The sequence below is a fragment of the Ovis canadensis genome, chromosome 18 (assembly GCF_042477335.2).
Source record: "Ovis canadensis isolate MfBH-ARS-UI-01 breed Bighorn chromosome 18, ARS-UI_OviCan_v2, whole genome shotgun sequence".
NCBI lineage: Eukaryota > Metazoa > Chordata > Mammalia > Artiodactyla > Bovidae > Ovis > Ovis canadensis.
Genome location: NC_091262.1, coordinates 48,641,367 through 48,663,964, shown reverse-complemented (window position 1 = coordinate 48,663,964; position 22,598 = coordinate 48,641,367). Strand labels below are relative to the sequence as shown.

General features: G+C 41.6%; 1 protein-coding gene across 7 annotated transcripts in view; it reads left to right on the top strand.

Moving 5' to 3' along the window:
* STXBP6 (syntaxin binding protein 6) overlaps positions 1-22,598 on the top strand; it is a 269,983-nt gene that overhangs the window by 192,884 nt on the left and 54,501 nt on the right. For all 7 annotated transcript variants that reach the window (XM_069560223.1, XM_069560224.1, XM_069560222.1 and 4 more), the window contains 2 exons: positions 17,092-17,222; positions 18,154-18,319. In XM_069560223.1, coding sequence (XP_069416324.1) covers positions 17,092-17,222; positions 18,154-18,319 — 297 coding nt within the window. The remainder of the gene's footprint in view (positions 1-17,091; positions 17,223-18,153; positions 18,320-22,598) is intronic.

The following is a 22,598-nucleotide window of genomic DNA, read 5'->3' as shown; positions in this document are numbered from 1 at the left end:
ACTGAGCACACATAACCCTTTTCCCTCACTACCACATTTCTCAAAAAAAAAAAAAAATGGATGGAGCTTTAGGACTGGCCTTACCAATAGGAGATTCTCATAGGAAAAGAAAACATTAAGCATGCTCACAGGCAGAGTAGGAGAAGTCTGAAAAGAGGGAGTGATGGAAGCTTTGACTAAAAGTAGGGGTAACTAGAGAAAGTTTCCAAAAGAGATGAGCAGAAGAGGAGACCATGAGCCCACTTGGAGAGCTTTGCAAGTAGATTTTTATAAAAGGAAGTAGCAGAATTGCAGTGAGTGACCCAGTTCATGTGTTGAAATATTACCCTCCAATGTGATGGTATTAGGAGGTGGGGTCTTGCATTTGCACTCTTACAGGGTGCAAACCTGCACCCCCTGCATTGGGTGCACAGAGTCTTAACCACTGGACCACCAGGGAAGTCCCTGGATTACTGTTTATTAAGGTATAACTTACATATTGTAAGGTATATGACTCTTAAGTGTATATTTCAATGAATTTTTTACATGTGTATAAAACCAGACTTCCCTGATGGCTCAGCAGGTAAAGAATCTGCCTGCAGTGCAGAAGACACAAAAGACATGGATTTAATCCCTGAGTTGGGAAGATTCCCCTGTAGAAGGAAATGGCAACCCACTCCAGTATTCTGGCCTGGAAAATCCATGGACAGAGGAGCCTGGCGGGCTACAGTCCATGGGGTCACAAAGAATCGGACACAACTGAGCAACTAACACTTTCATATAAAACCATGTAAACATCAACTATATCAAAATATAGAACATTTCCAGCACCCCAGAAAGGTAATCACCTCCATCTATTTTGACCACAGTTGCCATAGATTAGTTTTGTGACTGTATAGCTTTATTGAGGTATAATTGATATGCAAGTAACTTCACATATGTGAATAGTACAGTTTAGTAACTTTTTCATGTATGTACCTGCAGAATCATCATAATCAAAGTAATGAACCTATCCATTACCCCCAAAAGTTTCATTGTACCCCTTGTGATCCCTCCTTGGCCCCAGGCATTCCCATACCAACCCCCAAATATGTGTAGGCAGTCACTAATATGCTACTAATATGAATTGCTTCCATATCTTGGCAATTGTAAATAATACTGCTGTGCATGCTAAATCATTTCAGTCATGTCTGACTCTGTGACCCCATGGATGGTAGCCTGCCAGGCTCCTCTATCCATGGGATTTTCCAGGCAAGAATACTGGAATGGGTTCCCATTTCCTTCTCCAGGGGATCTTCCCAACCCAGGGATTGAACCTGTGTCTCCTATGTCTCCTGCACTGGCATCGGCAGGCAGGTTCTTTACCACTAGCGCCACCTGGGAAGCCCAGTACTGCTGTGGGTGCATGTATCTTTTCAAATTAGCATTTTCTTTTTTCTTTTTCAGATATATACCCAGAAGCTGAGTTGCTGGATCATATGGTAGCTCTATTTTTAGTTTTCCGAGGACCCTCCATACTCTTTCCCATAGTGGCTATACCAGCTCACATTCCCACCAACAGTGTGTAAGAGTTCCCTCCTCGCCACATCCTCCCCAGCAATTTGTTATTTGTAGACTTCTTGCTGATAGCCATTCTGACAGGTGTGAGGTGAATTCTCATTGTGGTGGTCCAGGAAGAACTGGAAACGTGATGCCAAGTGGTTGCTGTAATTTAGCAAGGGGTGAGAGATATATCAATATATTTAGGTCTTTAATCCATTTGGAATTTGTTTTTGCATGTAGTACGAGAAAATGTTCTAATCCCATTCTTCACGTGTAACTGTCCAGTTTGCCTAGCACCGCTTACTAAAGAGACTGTCTTTTCTCCCTTGTATATTCTTACCTGTCAACATCTTAATAATATTGAGCCTTTTAACCCATGACCCAGTGTGTCTGTCCACTTGAATCTGTAGATCAATTTGGGGATTATTGCCACACTTAACAATATTAAGTTTTCTAATCCTTGAACACAAGATGTTTTTATCTTTATCTAAGTCTTCTTTAATTTCCTTCAATAACGTATTGTGGTTTTGACTATACAAGCCTTGTACTCATTTGGCTAAATATGTTCGTATTCTATTCTTGGCAGCTGTTGCCGTGAGTGAAACTGATTTCTTGGCTTATTAGCTATTGTGTTGGTGAGGATTCTCCAAAGAAACAGAACTGATAGGATGTGTGTATATATTAATATTATATAAATATTTATAGTGTATGTGTTTATATTTATACAGGGAATTCACTCATGCAATTACGGAGGCTGTCAAGTCCAAAATGGGCAGGATGGGCTGGCAGGCTGGAGACCCAGGAAAGAGCTAATGTTGCAGTTTAACTCTGAAAATCATAATTCCTTTTTGCTCTGGGCAAGTCAATCTGCTGTTCTATTCTGGCCTTCAGCTAATTGGATGAGGCCAACCACATCATGGAGGGCCATCAGAGTCCACCAATTTAAATATGAATCCAAAGACACCCTCCCAGAAACATCAAAAAGAATGTTTGACCAAATATTAATGCTTGGGTGCCATGGCCTATCCAGTAGCCACACTGACACATAAAACTAACATCATAACCATGACTCTGATTTATGTTAGTGATTGCCTTTGCGTTTGTGGAATATATCTTTTAACTTAACATGCTTCACCTTCAAGTGCTAATACAGTAATTCGTGTGTGAGAACCTCCCAATAGTTCACTTCCCTTGCTCCCATCCTGACGTTTATGCTGCTGTTGCCACACGCTTTACTTTTCCACATGTTATAAACTTCATGCACCACTGTCATTTGTAAGCAAAACTAGAACGCTGTTCAGCCTAAGCCTAATTATTCCTAACTCATGGGGCAAGGCCCTTCTGTGTATTCTCGGGGCCTCCTGAATTTTGAGGTTTTCCCGTCTGGCAGGTGGGAACAGACAGTGTGTCTAGCCCTACTGGATCATGGAGTATATTCCCTCTATTCATTTTGAGTGGTTCTTTCTTTGGCCTCAGGTAATTTCCTCACACACCTGTGGTGAGAAGTACTCAGCTAAATGCTTAGGGCTGAATCCCCGCGGGTCTCGGAGTTCTGTGCTTGTGAAGTCTCTCTCTTCATTGCTCTGTCCTGAGAATTTTAAGGACCTTGGCCTCCCTGGGTGCTCAGCTCTCCTTGCCTTCTCAGTGCAGAGAGTCCGGGAGTCCCTGCCTGGGTTCTTCCTCTTCGCACTACAGCCTGGAAAACACTCTCAAACCAGCAAAGAAGGGCAGCCATGGGGCTGAAAGTGAAAGTTGCTCAGTCCTGTCTGGCTCTTTGTGACCCCATGAACTGTAACTTGCCAGGCTTCTCTGTCCATGGAATTCTCCAGGCCAGAATACTGGAGTGCGTAGCTGCTCCCTTCTCCAGGGGATCTTCCCAACCCAGGGATTGACCCAAGTCTCCCACATTGCAGGCAGATTCTTTACCATGTGAACCATCAGGGAAGCTGGTCTCACTCATTTCCGGTCTCTCAGGGACCACTCTCATTCCCTGTTTCATTCACTTTGTCCATTTTGGGTTGCTTCAGGCAGAAGGGTAGATGTAGCCTTCATTTCTGTCTTGTAGACATGAGGTTAGAATTGTGGGGTCTTATAGTATATGGGTGTTTAGCTTTAGTAGCTGTCACTTAGAGTTTACCAAAATCAGCTAATTTGAATCGCAGATAATTTTCGCTAATGTAGTTGACATTCACTTTACCTAACACTAGCTCAGTTGGTAAAGAATCCACCTGCAGGGCAGGAGACCCTAGTTCGATTCCTGGGTCAGGATGATGCGCTAGAGAAGGGATAGGCTACCCACTCCAGTATTCTTGGGCTTCTCTTATGGCTCAGCTGGTGAAGAATCCGCCTGCAGTGCAGGAGACCTGGGTTCGATCCCTGGGTTGGGAAGATTCCCTGGAGAAGGGAAAGGCTACCCACTCTAATATTCTGGCCTGGAGCAATCCATGAACTGTATTCCATGTCCATGGGGTTGCAAAGACTAGGACACAACTGAGCAACTTTCACTTTACGTAGAACATGTTGCTAGATCTTATTCCCTGCACAGTAAAGAGTGAAAGTGACAAGGTCTTAGTAACATCATTCACTTTCTCTAGAACTTCAGTGATATAAGCCCTCACATCAAATGTACTATTAAAAGTATTGAGTAAATGGTGGTAGTGAAAAGGGTGGAAAGCAGAGAGAGCAGATAAATCTGTCGTTACTTGACTGATAGTTGTCATTATATTTGACAACATACGTTTGCTGAGTCACGGCAGCTCTGATTTCTCCAGAAACCTAGTGATATTATATGTTGTTATTATATGTTCCTGGTCCATTAGCACATTCTCCGTCACTCTCTCAAGTCTCCTTGAGGGTGGGTGTTACTCTTCTCACATAGAAGGTGACCCGTATCTACATAACATCCTTCCATGGTTCCTTTAGACTAAACATAATGGGCTCAACAGTGGAGTTGTGTCAGGCAGCAGAGCACTGGGCCCTCCCCTCACATGGGTGCAGGGAGAGGGGGATTGTGGTGGGGTGGTGGTACATAAGGGCTTCTGCTTTACAGCTGCTGAAAGACTGAATGATTCTATCTCTTCTCACTGTAAGGGGCATTTGAGAACTAAGAATGCTTTGTAATACCTCTCACTGGTAAGATATGTATTGAATTTCTACCAAATATGACATTTCCCTAAAAAGAGTTGCCCCTGGGCCAGTACCTTTTCTGTATAGGACAGATAATGTGAAAGGGAAGTGTCGTGTTAAAAGCATCTCTTTTTTGAGTTTCATTCCCAGTCTTTGAGGTGCTTATAGAGTAATTTAATTCATTCTTGAGTCAGGTAGCCTCTGCTTTGATGCCTTTGTCTTTAGATCCTCTGTTTGTAAATCTCCTAAGAATAGATCAAAAATGATGTTTGTATCTGTTTCCAGAATTTAGGAAGTAAGAACAGAATGAGGCTTTATGGCTGCAGTTAACCCTTTCTGTTTTCTTCATTGGATACCACAGTATTTCGTATTGGATTTAATCTCTTTCAGAAAGCCATCAGCGTTCTCACAGGTCAAGGCATTTATTTCCCTGGCTTGGGTGCGTGTGCTTGTTTGTTTCAAGGTCACACTGTATAAATCAGACATGTTATACCCTTTCCATATAAAATACAGACTTGCAACAATAGCATTAACCAAGTTTTATAATTCATTGTATGTTTACCTTTTACCCAAAATGCATGCAAATTGATTTTCCCCCCACAGGTATATGGGGACAAGTCTGAGGAACCTAAAAATTCAAGCACAATGGAAACCTTGGGTTGCTGAATCTCAGGCCTGAAGTTGTGTTTTCAAGAAGGCTGAGACAAACAGAATTGCAAGAGAGATGCTGCTAGAATAAGGATGCAGGGAAGAAAAGATTGTTTTCAATGGCTTGAACCCACAAATTTTTTTCCTTCCAGTCCCCTAATATTTCTGTAAGTTCGTGGCTGTTACCGTCTCCTCTGCTCTCCTTAGTCCCCAGGATGCCCCTCTTTCTAGTAAAAAAGCAGTTCACATTCCTTTCGACCGTGGCTCAATCTTGAAACAGGGCAGTTGAGCCTGATGTAAGTTTTCGGCTTCTTCATAGTTTCCGATGTTCTTCCTCTGCTTCCTTTGGTCGGGAGAGCCCTTTGTTGATTTGCTTGTTCATTTATGCCTGTTATATGGACTGGCACCGACATTGGTTTATAATAGAATGGGCGTTGTTGCTGCTTGTCTGGAGAGGGCAGCACCCACCTTGAGACAGGGAACTCACACCTTCTGGAGATTATGTTTCCTGATTTCAAACTAAAGATTTAACTCCCCAAGACTACCTATGGTGTGCCTGAGCCTGTCATTGACTTGAGATGTAGACTACCCTTTCACAATAAAATCTATATATTTCTATAGTTAAAGTAACATTGTCAACAGGGTAAGAAGGTTATAATTGGGAGAGACTAGATTTTGTTTGTTTTTAAATCTTGATCACAAAGTTGTTTGGTTTGTTTGTTGCTTTTTTGGCTGTGCCACAAGGCTCACAGAATCTTAGTTCCTCCACCAAGCATTGAACCCAGGACCCGGGAATGAAGGCATCAGGTCCTAATCACGGGACTGCCAGGGAATTTCCAGGAAGATTTTTTTAAAATGAAGCTCATGTTGACATGAGACATTGAAGTTGTACATTGCAAAAGTAATTCTGTCTCCTTGTGGGTAATTTGCAAATATTAAAGCTAGCTAGTATAGCTGCTTCCTGCTGAGTTTGTTTAGGGGTTTGCTTGCTCTGCAAATGTGTAGTTGTCAGTTACTTTGGTTTGATGCTGTATTTTCATTTTAAAAGCATCTTTCCTGATGAATGCATGATGAAAGATGTTTTCATTCTTCTCTTTTTACTGAAGGACTCATCCAAGCTTATTTACAAAAAAGGAGTTTCCCATACCGTTACTTTTGGTATCCCTTCAGAAAAATTTCCTAGACTCTGAGTCTGCTCCTCCTCCTCCAGTCTGGAGATCAGACCAGGATGTAGGTACAGCCCTAAGAACTAGTGATACCAAATAAGGAAACATTTGCGTGGAAAGCTCCTTTCTTGGTGATTATCCCTCCTGTAGACCATAGTAGTTTGCCTTTAAGAATCAAGCCTCAAAGCCCTGTTCATTGTCTCTCCCCTTCCCTCCCTCTCAGGGTTAGTAGAGTAGGAACTCTAATAGGGCATCCTGTATTTGTCTTTACTGGCTTGATGGTTGTGGCTGAAATGCCACCATTTTTGTTGTTGTAGATGTTGTTTACTTGGATTAAAATGTTCTTCCTAAAAACAGTCAGATTTAAGACTACCCCTTCAGGCCCATTTGGGTCCTTTTAGGAATCTGGCCAGTGAGTTCCCAGAACCTAAGATGGAAGGAGAGGAATAGGGCCTGAAAAACACACTTGGCCATTTCATGAAGTGGTGCCATTTGGGAGCCTGTGGAGGCTAAATGACTGTGTCCCTAAATCATGACACATTTTGAGAAGTAGTTTGAGAAGCAAATAATCAGCCCTGTGTGGAGAGCACCGGGCTTCGTTCCCCACTAACTGTAGCAGTGATGATAGGTCCCTGATCTGAAAGTATATGGGATAACAATCTGGATATTTTTTTCTTCTAAGTTTTGTAAATATTCAGCCATCTCACTGGATAAAATAGCTGATGCAGCTACTGTCCTAAACAAATAAATTATGGAGAAATTTATTTCTCCATAGATACTGTGGCCGTATATTATCACCCTGCTTATTTAACTTACGTGCAGTGTACATCATGCCAGACTGGATGAAGCACAAGCTGGAATCAAGATTTCCAGGAGAAATATCAACAACCTCAAATATGCAGATGATACCATTAGGCAGAAAGCAAAAATGAACTAAAGAGCTTCTTGATGAAAGTGAAAGAGGAGAGTGAAGAAGCTGGTTTAAAACTCAACATTCAAAAAACTAAGATCATGGCATGTGGTCCCATCGTTTCATGGCAAATATATGGGGAAATGGTGGAAACAGTGACAGACTATTTTCTTGGGCTCCAAAATCACTGTAGATGGTGACTGCAGCCATGAAATTAAAAGACACTTGCTCCTTGAAAGAAAAGTTATGACCAACCTAGATAGCATATTCTAAAGCAGAGATATCACTTTGCCAAGAAAGGTCCATGTAGTCAAAGCTGTGGTTTTTCCAGTAGTCATGTATGGATGTGAGAGTTGGACAATAAAGAAGGCTGAGTGTCAAAGAATTGATGCTTTTGAACTGTGGTGTTGGAGAAGACTCTTGAGAGTCCCTTGGACTACGTGGAGCTCAAACCAGTCAATCCTAAAGCAGTCTTGGAAGGACTGAAGCTGAAACTCCAATACTTTGGCCACCTGATGGGAAGAGCCGACTCATTGGAAAAGACCCTGATGCTGGGAAAGATTGAGGGCAGGAGGAGAAGGTGGTGACAGAGGATGAGATGGTTAGATGGCATCATGACTCAATGGACATAAGTTTGAGCAAATTCTGGGAGACAGTGAAGGACAGGGAAGCCTGGCATGCTGCCGTTCATGGGATCGCAAAGACTCAGACATGACTGACTGAGCGACTGAACAACAGTGAAATTTACCTGGAATTATCATACATTAGGGTTTGGGAAAAGCATTAAGAAAAACAGTTCCCAGTAATCATTTCTCACCATGTCCTCTTTGCCTGTCCACCACATCTGCACCCAGAAGTCATGCTCTATCTTGCTTTTACTTCCTGAATCACATCTCAGAGAGTTTCTTTTTCTTTTTCTTTTTTTTCCTTTATGTCTATCACCTCTGACACAGTCAGAGAGCAGCCCTGATGAGATTCTGTGTAGACATCACTTTTTTTCCTTGTTTCAAATTGTTTATTTCACATCAGCACTCTTATTGAATTCAAAACATCTGACCATTAGACTCCAGCAGAGCAGAGGGCTAAGGCACACCACAAAATGCTGACTTTCCCTCAACTACGAGACAGAGAAGGCTAAGCATGATGACATTTTTAAGTATTTTAGGTACATACGAATGGTAAATTCTGCTTTATAGCTGCCTTAGCCTCAACATCAGACTATAGTGAGGATATCAATGCAGTTTGTTCTTTAGCACCTTTTTTTTTTTTTTTGAAATGACTACATAAAGTTAGAAGATTCAGTTTGAGTTTAATGTTAAAAAGGAACATTCAGGTAGAGGATATAGAGGTGGTGAGTCGTTATTTTATTTAAGTGCTGATTATCTGTTTTCTTTAAAATAATATATTAGGATTGCAACTAGATCTTTTGTATTTGGGCAAAATTGATTTTCCTGTTTGGGGCAATTGAGAAATGGTACTGTGAATAATGAGATTATAGGGGAAAGAGTGGCCTGAAAAAAAAAAGGCAGTTACGAAACCACTGGACCTTGAAATGGAGAATCAGCTTCTTAATCCCTGGCAGAGTACGTGTTCTTCTGCCGTTCTGCACCACATGCAAGTAACTTGTGTTTCTGGTTTTCATGTCTGATGACAGCCTGTGTCCCCCTCTTTCACCAGTTCCTGACTTAATATAAGACCAGTTCTGATCAGACCAGATGGTGCTTTACTGTTGGTTGGCTTATCTGGTTTTGATTACATAGAGTTTTCTAACTGGGCAAAAGCAAAGCTGGTGGTCTCCACTCTGACTATAGCTAAGTGTCTTATTTCTGAATGATGTGTCATGACTGGACCATTTAACTCTTTAGACCTTTAGTTCATGAGAAAGAGATTGTTATACCACTTGAGAAATGATGGTAATGATGTTCTAGACCTAAGAGTTTCTAACACTGCTTCTTAACTACAGCTGAGATGTAGATCAAGTCTCCAGAAAGGCTAAAGAGGAGGCATGGAGGCAATGAAAACCAAATTCTTTTTGTCAGAACTGGTAGTAGAAAGACATGTACTTGGTTTGCCCTGTGCTTCTGTCTTCCTCTGATACCACCACAGAAAGCAATGATGGCCAGGAGTGAGTGAAAAGAAGCATTAGGCTTGGACAACCCCAAAACTTGACTTATAGAGTGAGTCCCAATGCACATGAGTCAGTGGTCTTAGAGATGTTCTGGAAATGGCTTCTCTGTTGTGATAGTCTTTAACACCCAACAAAATATGACATTTGACATAGTAGCAAAAAGCTGTAGTGGAAAGAGCAACAGACATAGACTCTTAGCTCATTGTTTAGGTCACAGGTTGTTTTTTTTTTTTAATTTATTACCAATATTGCTTGGGAAAGTCAGCTCTTTCTGTGCCCCAGTTTCATTGTCTATAAATATAATACGTGATCATAGCAATAACCCTGCCTCTGTCACAGAGATATTGTCAAGTTCAAGAGAGAGAAAAAAAAAAAGAGAAGCTATGTTTAAAAAGCTTTAAAAAATTTAAAGTGCTTGTGTCTATAGGATCCTATATCACTGCTTCCTATCTTTGTGGGGATTTATCCATATCTTCTGTGTTTTAGGTATTTAAGGGCTTCCCTGGCAGTGCAGAGGTTAAAGCGTCTGCCTGCAATGTGGGAGACCTGGGTTCGATCCCTGGGTTGGGAAGATCCCCTGGAGAAGGAAATGGCAACCCACTCCAGTATTCTTGCCTGGAGAATCCCATGGACAGAGGAGCTTAGTCCACGGGTCGCAAAGAATCGGACACGACTGAGCGACTTCACTTTCCCTTTCTGTGTTTTAGAACTAGATGGACCTGATAACAATCTGATTTTCATTCTTCACAAATATGTCAGAGAAGCAAACATTGAATATTTTACCCAGGCTTGAAATACACCTGTTGTGAAATGAACAGAGTTCAGTGAAAAAAATAACATGATGGGGAACCTACTTGGATACGACAATCACAGAAGGTTTTTCAATGGAGATGACATATAAGCTGAAACTGGAACAGTGAGCAAGAGACAACAATGAAACATACTCTCAAACACACACATAGGCAAAGGGAGTTTCTACGAAGGGAATAGCATTTGCAAAGGATATACAGCGGTTGCTGTTTCCCAGGAGGAAAGGATGACTGGATCCTGGGGGACAAAAGGGAGAATGGAATGAGATGAGAATGGTACAGGTACTTAAGGGCTAGATCATCCAGGACTTTACAGGTCACTGTAAGGGACGTGGGTTTTATTCTAAATGTGTTGGGATGCCATCAAATTTTTATTTCATTGAGGTATAGTTGACATGCAATATAATAATTCAAGATTTATATACATTACAAAGTGATCACCATGATGAGTCTAATAACCATGTGTTACCATACGATGGGGAAACAATGGAAACAGTGACAGACTTTATTTTGGGGGGCTCCAAAATCACTGTAGATGGTGACTGCAGCCATGAAATTAAAAGATGCTTGCTCCTTGGAAGAAAAGTTATGACCAACCTAGACAGCATATTAAAAAGCAGAGACGTTACTTTGCCAACAAAGGTCCATCTAGTTAAAGCTATGGTTTTTTCAGTAGTCATGTATGGATGTGAGAGTTGGATTATAAAGAAAGCTGAGCAGCAAAGAATTGACGCTTTTGAATTGTGTTGGAGAGGAGTCTTGAGAGTCCCTTGGACAGCAAGGAGATTCAACCAGTCCATCCTAAAGGAAATCAGTCCCGAATATTCATTGGAAGGACTGATGTTGAAGCTGAAACTCCAATACTTTGGCCACCTGATGCAAAGAACCGACTCATTGGAAAAGACCCTGATGCTGAGAAAGATTGAAGGTGGGAGGAAAAGGGAACAGCAGAGGATGAGATGGTTGGAGGGCATCACTGACTCAATGGACATGAGTTTGAGTAAACTCCAGGAGTTGGTGATGGACAGGGAAGCCTGGCGTGCTGCAGTTCCTGGGGTAGGACATGACTGAGCGACTGAACTACCTGATCATACAAAGTTCCTGCAATAATATTGACTGTATTCCCTATACTGTACATTACATCCCCATGACTTATTTTATAACTAGAAGTGTGTGCCTCTTAATCCCCTTCACCTATTTCATCCAGCCCCTCCTTTTGCCTCCCCTTTGGTGACCACCAGTTTTTTCTCTGTATCCATGAGTCTGTTTCTGTTTTGTTTTGATTGTTAGCTTTGTTTCTAGATTTCACATATAAGTGAATCTTAGAATATTCGTCTTCCTCTGTCTTATTTGACTTAATATAACACCCTTTAGGCCCATCAATTTTGTTGCAAATGGCCAAAGTTTGCCATTTTATGGCTATGTAATACTCCACTATGTATGTATACAACATCTGATTTGTCTGTTCATCTATTGATGAACACGTAGGCTGCTTCATTATATTGGCTATAGTAAGTAATACTGGAATGAACGTAGAGGTGCATGCTGCTGCTGCTGCTGCTAAGTCACTTCAGTCATGTCCGACTCTGTGTGACCCCATAGATGGCAGCCCACCAGGCTCTGCCATCCCTGGGATTCTCCAGGCAAGAACACTGGAGTGGGTTGTCATTTCCTCCTCCATGCATGAAAGTGAAAAGTGAAAGTGAAGTTGCTCAGTCGTGTCCGACTCTTGGCGACCCCATGGACTGCAGCCCACCAGGCTCCTCTGTCCATGGGATTTCCCGGGCCAGAGTACTGGAGTGGGTTGCCATTGCCTTCTCCATAGAGGTGCATATGTCTTTTCAAATTAGCATTTTTTGTTTTCTTTGGATAAATACCCAGAAGTGGAATTGCTGGATCATATGGTAGTTCTGCTTTTTGATTTTCTGAGGAAACTCCATACTGTTTTCCACAGTGGTGGCACCAGTTAACATCCCAACCAGCAGCCCTATTTTTTGCACATCTACACCCACATTTGTCATCTGTTGTCTTTTTGAGAACAGCCTGTGAAGTGATATCTCATTGTAGTTTTTATTTGCATTTTGGAGAAGACTCTTGAGAGTCCCTTGGACTGCAAGGAGATCCAACCAGTCCATTCTAAAAGAGATCAGTCCTGGGATTTCTTTGGAAGGAATGATGCTGAAGCTGAAACTCCAGTACTTTGGCCACCTCATGCAAAGAGTTGACTCATTGGAAAAGACTCTGGTGCTGGGAGGGATTGGGGGCAGAAGGAGAAGGGGACAACAGAGGATGAGATGGCTGGATGGCATCACTGACCCAATGGACATGAGTTTGAGTGAACTCCAGGAGATGGTGATGGACAGGGAGGCCTGGCATGCTGCAGTTCATGGGGTCGCAAAGAGTTGGACATTACTGAGAGACTGAGCTGAACTGAACTGAATGATTAGTGATGTTGAACACATTTTTATGTGTATGTTGGCCATCTTTATGTCTTCCTTGGGAAGGTATCTATTCAGGTCCTCTGCCCATTTTTTAACTGGATTGTTTCTTTTTTCTGATACCAAGTTGTGTGAGTTCTTTATATATTTTGAATAGTAACCCTTCATCAGAGATATCATTTGCAAATATCTTTTCCCATTCAGTAAGTTTCCTTTTCAGTTTGTTGATGTTTTCCTTCACTGTGCAAAAGCTTTTTAGTTTTGTAGTCCCATTTGTTTATTTTTGCTTTGTTGCCCTTGCCTAAGAAAATAGATCCAAAAAATCATTCCTAAGACCAGTGTCAGAGAGTATACTGCCTATGTTTTTGTCCAGGAGTTTTATGGTTTCAGGTCTTATATTTAAGATGTCAATTCATTTTGAGTTTATTTTTGTAAATGATGTTTTATTCTTTTGCATGTGGATGCAATGTGGAAGTTTTCCCAACACTATTTTTGAAGAGATTATCTTTTCCCCACTGTGTATTTTTGGATCCCTTGTTGAAATTAATTGACCATATATGCATGAGTTTATTTCTAGATTCTATTCTGTTCCATTGACGTTTGTGTCTGTTTTCTTTTTGTGTGTGTGCGCCAGTACCGTACCATTTTGATTACTATAACTTTGTAGTATAGTTTGAAATCAGGGCATATAATACCTCCAGCTTTGTCCTTCTTTCTCAAGATTGCTTTGGCAAGGAGTTCTTAAAAGATGGTTCAGCCTTATGTATTCCAGTTTGAATGGTCAAGCTGGTTAAAAGGCCAATTTGGGGAAAATCAGATGTCCTGGTGAGGGATGTTATACTGCCCAGAATGTGGCTGCCTCATGAAACCTCCCTGACTTTCCCCAACTTTATTTTGGTCCTTAAATCCACACCCCCACCCTACCCCCCTACCAACACACACATCTCAGATGACTCCTGTGTCATTTATTCTATTATGCTTTATTTTCTATAGCATCATTCTTATCTCCTCCTCACCAAAGTTATTGATTGAGAACCACTTCTTTCTTAATATGTGAAAAATCCTCAAAATCCTCAAAACTTCCTTCTGTATCTTCCATCTAATAAATGTTCCATAAATATTTGTTACATGAGTAAACACATAGTTCAGGAGCTCTTAGCAGTCGAAGTGCCTCCAAGTCAACTGGAAACATTTAAAATATGGATGTCAGGACTACATCCCCAAAGATTCTGACTGACAGTGTTGGGTATTTTTGTTGCAAAACTCCCAGGTGATTTTGATGTGTGGGTCGGAGTGGAAAATTAGGGGATGGGGCTGATTATGGGTAGTCTGCAGTGTTACCTGGGAATATCATCATACCCTCTCTACATGTTTGCATATTCACCTTTTCTTCATGAATGATGAACCTATGATTATCTCACCTTTAAAGTTTTTCAAAATAACGAATATGAAATCTACCCTACAGGAGCACTGATCCAGATCATTTGGTTGCATTTTCCAGAGTGTGCTGTAAACTAGCTTCCCTTGGGAAGGAGAAGGTGAATTGCTGTTTTCACTAGACATCTGGAATTTGACTGACTGACTTATTTTTAACAGCTGTGGATCCGGAAAACACCAAAATAGAAAGGGGTTAAAACATGGCTTCTTCAAACACAGAACTCGGAAAGTCTGGCGATGGCATGGTTGTGCAAGTGTTTTGATTTCAGAAGGGGGAAGTCTTCATTTAATTCTATATAATGTGTATATAATGATATAATTTTAAGGCACCTGCTTCAAAATAGAAAGTGGGATGTTGGAGATAATAACACTAAACAAAAATTAAACTAAACCGGGCTCAGTGCCCAGGAAAATTATCAGATTCCAAGAACTGGGCAAGAAGTAAACTAATAGAGGGTGAAAAAAGCAGGAATGGATGAAGTCATATCTGCCTCTGTTAAAAATGACCGTGAAGCAATGTGATCGCTCTTGAACAATTCCGAGGGGCATTTGCTGGGTGGGTGGAGTTCCTGCCCTTCTCATTTTCAGTGACGAACTTCCAATGGAACTTACTTTCCTAAAATGTCAGTCCCAAACATGCCAATAATTACAACCATCATGAATTATGTTTGAACTTTTATAATGCTGTAAACTAGTTGGAAATAAGTGGACCAGTAATAAAAGTAAGAGTTAACTGAAGTCAGAAGGAAAACCTTCATGTTTTCCAGGATGCCTAAATGTCATGTAATTTACATAAACAAAGAAGGAAATCCTCTTTGTGTGTTTAGGGGTGTGGGTCTAATACAGGAACCCATGTTTTCCTGTTATTGCAAAGCATTCTTTAATCTTTTAAGCACATTTTAGGACCCACATATATGCCAGGTGTGTTGTTTCCTTTGCTATTAAAACAGCAGAGCAAGGTATGACTATCAGAGAAATTTAGGAGAGCCCCTTTTGTGTCACATAGACACACAAAATAAATGAATTAAGTGGATAGACAGCCCTGGGTAGACTGGTAATATTGCATGAATTTAGTGAGGGGAATGATTGTTCCTCATGGACTTAAATAGGCTTATATTTGGCCAGACAGGCCATTTGTGGATGGAAGACGATAACATTTCCTTGATGTTGGGTGTTTAAGGGGTGATGATTCTTTAACCATGAAAGTAAATGCAATTGGTGTGAAATGTTCCTAAGCGTTTATCCAAAATATAACTGAATAATGGGCATTACACCTAAGGATTATTTGAAATTAAAAAAAAAAATGTTTGCTAAATTCTGGCTAGGAACAAAAAGAGAAGGTTGGACTGAGATCCTAAGAACAGCCCAGGCCTAGACCATAGGGCTGGTCACTTTCCCCTGTTGGTCAATGTTTTCCTGCCTAAATGACCCCAGACACTGAAGCTGTGATACACTCTGCTGTGTGTGAAGGAGAGCCTTCTTACCACCAACCATAACTGGCACAGGTACTTTCTGTCCTTCATCCCGCAAGGATTCGTTTTGCCATCTGTTGAGCATTGCATGGTTATTTCAAAATGTGGAATCTGCGGGCTGCTTTGAAACTAAGAAAGAATGTCACATTGATGTACAGGCTTACTAGGATTGCATTCATTAGGAGGAGTGCTTTCCACTTTTCCTGCTTCTTTTAATAGCATCAATTCTATTTTAACTTACAATTCCTACAGCCAGAGCTCAGGAGGAGCTTTGAGGAAAATCCTTTTAAAATACTTAATTACCTCCCCTCCCTTGAGGCTCTAAGTTAAGAAGTAAGCAAACAGGCAAATGTTCAGAGTGACTCTCTCCTGCTGGCTGGTGCTTGATCTCTGTCTGAGAAGTGAGAAGGTCCATCCTCGGCGTGGAAGGGAGAACTGACCAAGGCTGAGAGGAGGAACTGCCGCAGGCCTGCAGTTGTGGTAGCCTAAGGAATCATAGGTGGAGGAGGGCGGGGGTTATAATCAGATGCAGATTAGATGCAAACTAACTGTACTCTATGTGGAAGCTGAAACTCCAATACTTTGGCCACCTGATGCAAAGAACTGACTCATTTGAAACGACCCTGATGCTGGGAAAGATTGAGGGCGGGAGGAGAACAGGATGACAGGGGATGAGATGGTTGGATGGCATCGCCAACTCAATGGACATGAATTTGAGTAGACTTCGGGAGTTGGTGATGGACAGGGAGGCCTGGCGTGCTACAGTCCATGGGGTTGCAAAGTCGGACACGACTGAGTGACTGAACTGAACCATAAGGCCAATTTTTTTTTTTTTGAGTGAGGTATTTCTTCTTATTTTATCACTGAAGCCTGGAATACTTACACTGGACTATAGCATTAGAAATATACATTGTAGTTGCCTCAGGGAACCAGTGAACTGTGCCTTTAAAAGGTAGCCTTTCCCAGCCACCCCTACCAGATGCTCTCAGCCCTTTGTGCCGCTTTCCCTGCTAACCATCATGGTTTATTTGGAGCCTCCATTAGAGGGGCTTACTATTAATTGTCCCTGTCGTGTTCAGCGTGAGTGGATGAAGGCATCAGTGAAGCTGCCCTTACAGTTAAAATTATATTGTAACTGCTCGAGGGTGCAAATTATAACATCTGTTCCTTTTGAGTTCGCCTCTCACTAAAGGCACACATATTCATCCATTTCTTGGTTACCTCTGCTTCTCTTTCTCTCTGCACTTCCCTCCCCCTCTCTCTTCCTCCCCTCTATATTGACACCGATACACATGTATACACACACACACAAATATGTCATTTTTTTTCCTCTCTTTTATGGCCCATATGCAAGTAGGCATAAGACAGAAACACCTGTGAGTGTGAATTCAGCCCATCCTGCACACTCACTGATCAGAGTGGTCTTTTCTTGGCAGTGACCAACAAGAAACCCACGCAGGCATCCATTACGAAGGTCAAACAGTTTGAAGGCTCCACGTCGTTTGTGCGGCGGTCACAGTGGATGCTCGAGCAGCTTCGCCAGGTTAACGGCATCGATCCTAATCGGGTGAGTGAACTGTCCAGTGCTGAGCCGAGGTGTTCTTTTCTCACAGTGACTCTCTCATTGACCTTGGCAGAGTGGTGGGTGTCTGAGTCATTTTTGACAAGGCTATTTCTCTGTTTCAGTTATGTGGCTGAGACTTTCTGATTCCTGTGCCTGTCTTGTGGGAAATTATAAATCTTTTCATCATGTTGGACAGAGGCACCTAAGGAGATGCATATTGAAGAAATACTAGCTACCTTCAATACAAAGAGCAAAGTGCCAAGTGCAAAGTTAAGATATCACATCTATGATTATCAGTATGAAAACCCATCAAAGTTTCATCAAAGTTCCATCTGCCTCCTAATGCAATCAGGGATGAGGTTTATTTACCAAAAATCCAATAAATGAACTGCACATCAAAAATGATGTATTAGAATTCCATTGGATTTAATAAATGAAACATTTCATCTTAGAGTTATGTATGCAAGTAAATTCCCTTTGTTTATACACTAACCATATATCAATGATGAGGAAAAATGAAATGTAAAATGAAACTATACACTACAATAATAAGGGATAATCTTTCCCTACCAAAGGTTAGGGACAAGATTAATATTGTTCAGTGCCAGGAACCTGAAGTAATCCTTTCTTGAGCAATGGGAAAGACCATGTGTAGTCTGAAATAGGATACAAGTTGATATGCAGTTAAGCTAAAGGGACTTCTGTGCTCGTAGCTTCTTGGGGACATCTCAAAACACTGTGAGACAAAGAGATCTGCTTGATAAAAGGAGAAAGGTGGACTCTCTGTGCCCCTAGGTGCTAATCAAGATGAATCTTGTGATTAGGAACAAAGTCTCAGAGAGGTGTTTTAGCCTTTATGAGTCTTAATATGGTAAACTGGAAGCAGCAGTTTTTTAGAGATGGATATCATTCGTTCTTTCAATGTCTTTTCCAGGATTCTGCAGAGTTCGATTTGTTGTTTGAAAATGCCTTTGACCAGTGGGTAGCCAGCACAGCCTCAGAAAAATGTACCTTCTTCCAGATCCTCCACCACACCTGCCAGCGCTACCTCACAGACAGGAAGCCGGAGTTTATTAACTGCCAGTCCAAAATCATGGGAGGTGAGTGGGCGTTTGAATGACTTTAGCCATCCCATTTCCTTCCACTCGCTTATACATAAAGACTTAGGTGCTCAGCAGCATAATTAAAGACCAGAAAAAAAGAATCCGGATGCTCAGAGCTGGACCACCTGAGGACCATTCTGGGAGTTCTTTGTATGCTAAAGACAGCGTGGAGTGTTTTCACTCTTATCCAAAAACCGATCTTTTTAAAGGAATTAACCCTTTAGATAAGATTATTTGTACCAGGAGAGGAAGCCTGTCTCTTCATTAGAAAAACCTGTGCATTTGGTCTCCTCACTACCATTTCTATCATTTCAACACAGGACACTTTTAGAGTTGTTTTTTTCCTAGTATTTCTCAAGATGTTTTGCAACTATTGATATGAATGTTCCTACAGATCTAGTTCCTTCTCACAAATAGCAACCAGTCTCTCATTTATTCCTTAATTGGCAGACAGAGCTGACTTAGGATGAGAGCTGTAAGCCAGCCTTATAGGGGCAAGTACCAGTATGGGCAAGTTAATGAGAAATGTTTAGAGGGTGCTTAGCACGTTTCTTCTAGGTGGCATTTCTTTTTAGAGAATTGAAACTGCTAAAAGTATAAAGCCTTGCCAGTCACTCTGAGTTGAGGAAGAGTGTGTATATCATTGGTCTTTTCACTGATATGTTCTCCTGGTTTTGAAAGCATCTTCTAAAAAAAAAAAAAAGTACCAATTCTGTCTTAATCAAATGTCAAGTGAAGGTCACATTAGAGACATTACACTTTCCCCTTGGGCTGTATATATCTTTCATATGAACATGAGGCAGAATCCATCATCCTGTCCTAACGGCTGCTGTGCACACTGTTCCTTTACCGTTAGTCCACTAGATGTGGTGGGAGAAAATGCTGTCAGCAATTCATTATTATCCGCTAAAGTGTCAGTGTGCTTCTGACATAGGAAGTTCCTCGCATCATATGAACCTTGAGAAGTCTCTCAAATGCAGATGCAGACCTTGGTGTTAGAGCTTTTTTAATTAGTCCTAGAAAAACAGAAGAGGTGATGAGTACATATTTTCTTCAATGTGGCTGCATCCTATGGAACAAAAGTGGAAAAACTATTAGACACAAATGTTGAAAGAAAAGGAAATATCAAACACTGACCGCTTACTGTTTGGAAGATATGAGGTAGAACCCCCTCTCCTGGTCTGTGCCACCAGTGCTGAACAAATGAATTGTGCTTTGAAAGTCCAGCCTTAACAGACTTGGCCAAAGGTCAGAGGACCCAAGGCTGAGGACCACAGATGGCCATGTCTTCAGGAAATGGAAAGTTGGCAAGGAAATTCCAGCTTTCCCTCATTCTTCATTAGAATGTTCTGTACCATCCTAGAATCAAATTTGCTTCTTGATCTTATGCTATGAAACCTTTTCCCTGTCGGCAGAAGTGTAGTATGGTCAGTTGCTTGCCTAGCTAGCACTTGAGCAGAGTCTCCTCTCAAAAAACAGCGTGACATATGGATTTGAAATTTCTGTTGCCCTTGGAGACAGACTTTCCTCGAGCGCTCCACTCCTCCAGGTGCCATCCAGGAGGCAGAGAGCGCCAGAAGCAGAAGTGGTTCCGTGGGGATGACTGCATTTCCTCAGAATGGAAATAGGAGGCGGAAGAAGGGTGTTCGGGTGCGGGGAGGGGACAGGCTCTTTCCACTGTCCTGTGAAGGTTAAGGAGAGCTTTGGGAGCTTCCCTTCCTCCTCCCCGAAGGGGCTCTCTTCCCTGTTGTCCCTGAAGCTCTCATTTCTTCTCTCAGAACAAGCCCTTCCTTCCTTCCTTCACTCTTGGCTCATCTGCCAGTCACACAGTATGTAGGTACTGAGCGTCCACTCTGCGCTAGTCACTCTCTACATCCCTGATGTGGAGAATTATTCTATCGCTGGCCCCTTAACAGACCCTAACTGCCACCACGCAAACCCCAGACTGGCAGGTCCCCAACAGCCTTTCCATATGCGTTGTTGCGTGCGTGCATGCTGGGTCGCTTCCCACTCTATGCAGCCTGCCAGCTGCTCGACCCAGTATTTGGATATCTTCCACCACCCTGTGAACCCCAAATTATGCCGAGTTGAGACAAGAATCTGCATGTTCAGTGTTAAATTGTTGGTCTGTGTAGTGCATAAAACTGAAGACTGATTTCCTGTTGTAAGAAAAAGTTCACGAGACCAAGTCCAGAACTCTGCTTCTGTGACCATGTGTCTCTCTTCTTCCTTAGACCTCAGTTTTCCCTGATGTAACATGTGGAGGTTAGTTTAAATGAGTTCTAAAATCTGTCAGGCCTGTCATTTGAGAATCTATAGTTTTTGAGGTATGGCTTTATTGTATAGGTTAATCACTGCTTAATAATCAAATAAAAGATTTCATGCGGTTAGATACTGCCTAGTTCTAGATTCTAAGGAAGGTCAAAACGCTAGAACTAAGCACATTGTATTTTGTTGGCAGCACGTAGTGCTTAATGAGGACAGCCTGTCTTATTTAAACAGTTGTCTTTCCTTGATAACAGTTGTACCAGCACACCCTGGCTAATTAGCATGCTGATTAGGCTTCCTTTCTGCCAGTTATCACAATTCAGAGACAGAAAAATTGTGTGGTTTTCAGGTCACTGCATTCTGACACCTTTAACTTTTAGGGTACCTACCCCGGCTTCAACAGGTGAGATCTATTCCAAATTTCAAAAATCTTCTGGTCTGTCCTCGGTATGGGCTGCAAGTGCTAGACGTGGTGGTTTTCCCCGCTGTGAAATGTGATAGATCTTGTTAATTTTAGAGAACTGGTAAGTGTCAGTATGCTGTCCTCCACCTCCATTCTGTACATATGGTATCTCATTTAGTTTTTACATCAGCCTTTGGAAATGCAACTTATTATCTCCATTTTACCGAGAAGGAAATAGGATCAGAGGGATTAGTAAATAACTTGCCAATGGTCATATAGCCTTTGTCCTCAAGTGGCAGAGCTAAAATTCAAACATAGGTCCTCTCTAAGAACATCTTTTTCGGGGCCACAAAATGGTACATTCCAGGGAACATCATCGATACTGTCTTTGGTATAAATGTTGCTCCCTAAAGTTGTTTAGGAATTTGGGGACGTATTTTAGCCAGCACATTCCTAGGTATTAAAAAAGGGAGCTAAGTGGAGAGGGTCAGAGATATGAGAAGTTTTAATGGTTTTCCTACTTTTATTGCAGTATACAATTAATATAATTACTTAAGCACTTTTGTTTCTGCCCTAAGAATGAAGGAATCATCAGGACCTTTAAAATAATCTTGCTTGTTGTTTCTTTTTTTTTTTTTCATAATAATTTCAACATATTAAAGAGATGAAAGTGAGGCTATTTTACTCAATGGGGAAGATGCTGGAGTCCTGGCCACTCACCAGGCCTCTTAGGTACTTTGTTTCTAATCCAGCCTGTCCTTGGGAAAACTGAAGCCATTTGAATGATATTTTGAAGAACAGATCTGCCTGACTGAACCACACTTTCTTTAATACCAGTTGTGATAGGATTGTCATTTACGTATCTACAATTCTATGAAATTCTGCTCTGATATTTATTGATTGTGTATATTCCAAATGGCCAGCTGTTTCTTCCTCTCTTGGGGAAAGTCAGTTACACCGAAATAAATTCTTTGGCTTGTCTGAAATTCTCTCCTCCAAACATGTTATTTCTTTATCTCCAGAGGACAGACTTGGAGCTCTGATCTTCTGTTGTTGGTTATAAGATCCAGGAGACATGTCCAAAGTCTGCAGTTGTGAAGACCCCCATAAATTGGAAGAGGGAGGGATGTTCTGAGCAGGTGTACAGCAGGAAGCATTGGTTTCTTCAGTTAGCATCTTTTCAGCCATCTTCTCTTCTTTGGATGCTTAGAAGACTTTGTCCTCAAGCCTTGGTTATTCTTACTTTCCACTCTACCCACTTTACCTCTCTTTTAATTTATTTTAATTTAAAAAATACAAAGTCATTCATTCAGTTGCTGGGTCCCTAAGCTACCAAGCCGCCTACAAAGATGGAAGGCCGAGGTGTAGAGCCAGTCTGGCTGCTGACACATCATGTAGCGTTAGGAACAACAGGACCCTGAAGGTGAAGTCTTAGCTTCATGTAGCTTACTTTTTCTAAGATAGTAGCTTTTTTCTGCCTGTTACAAGCAGAATAGATCTATGATAATATAGATGATATACTGTCTTGTCTGGATAAGGAAATGGCTGCCCACTCCAGTATTCTTGGCTGGAAAATCCCATGGACAGAGGAGCCTGGTGAGTTAC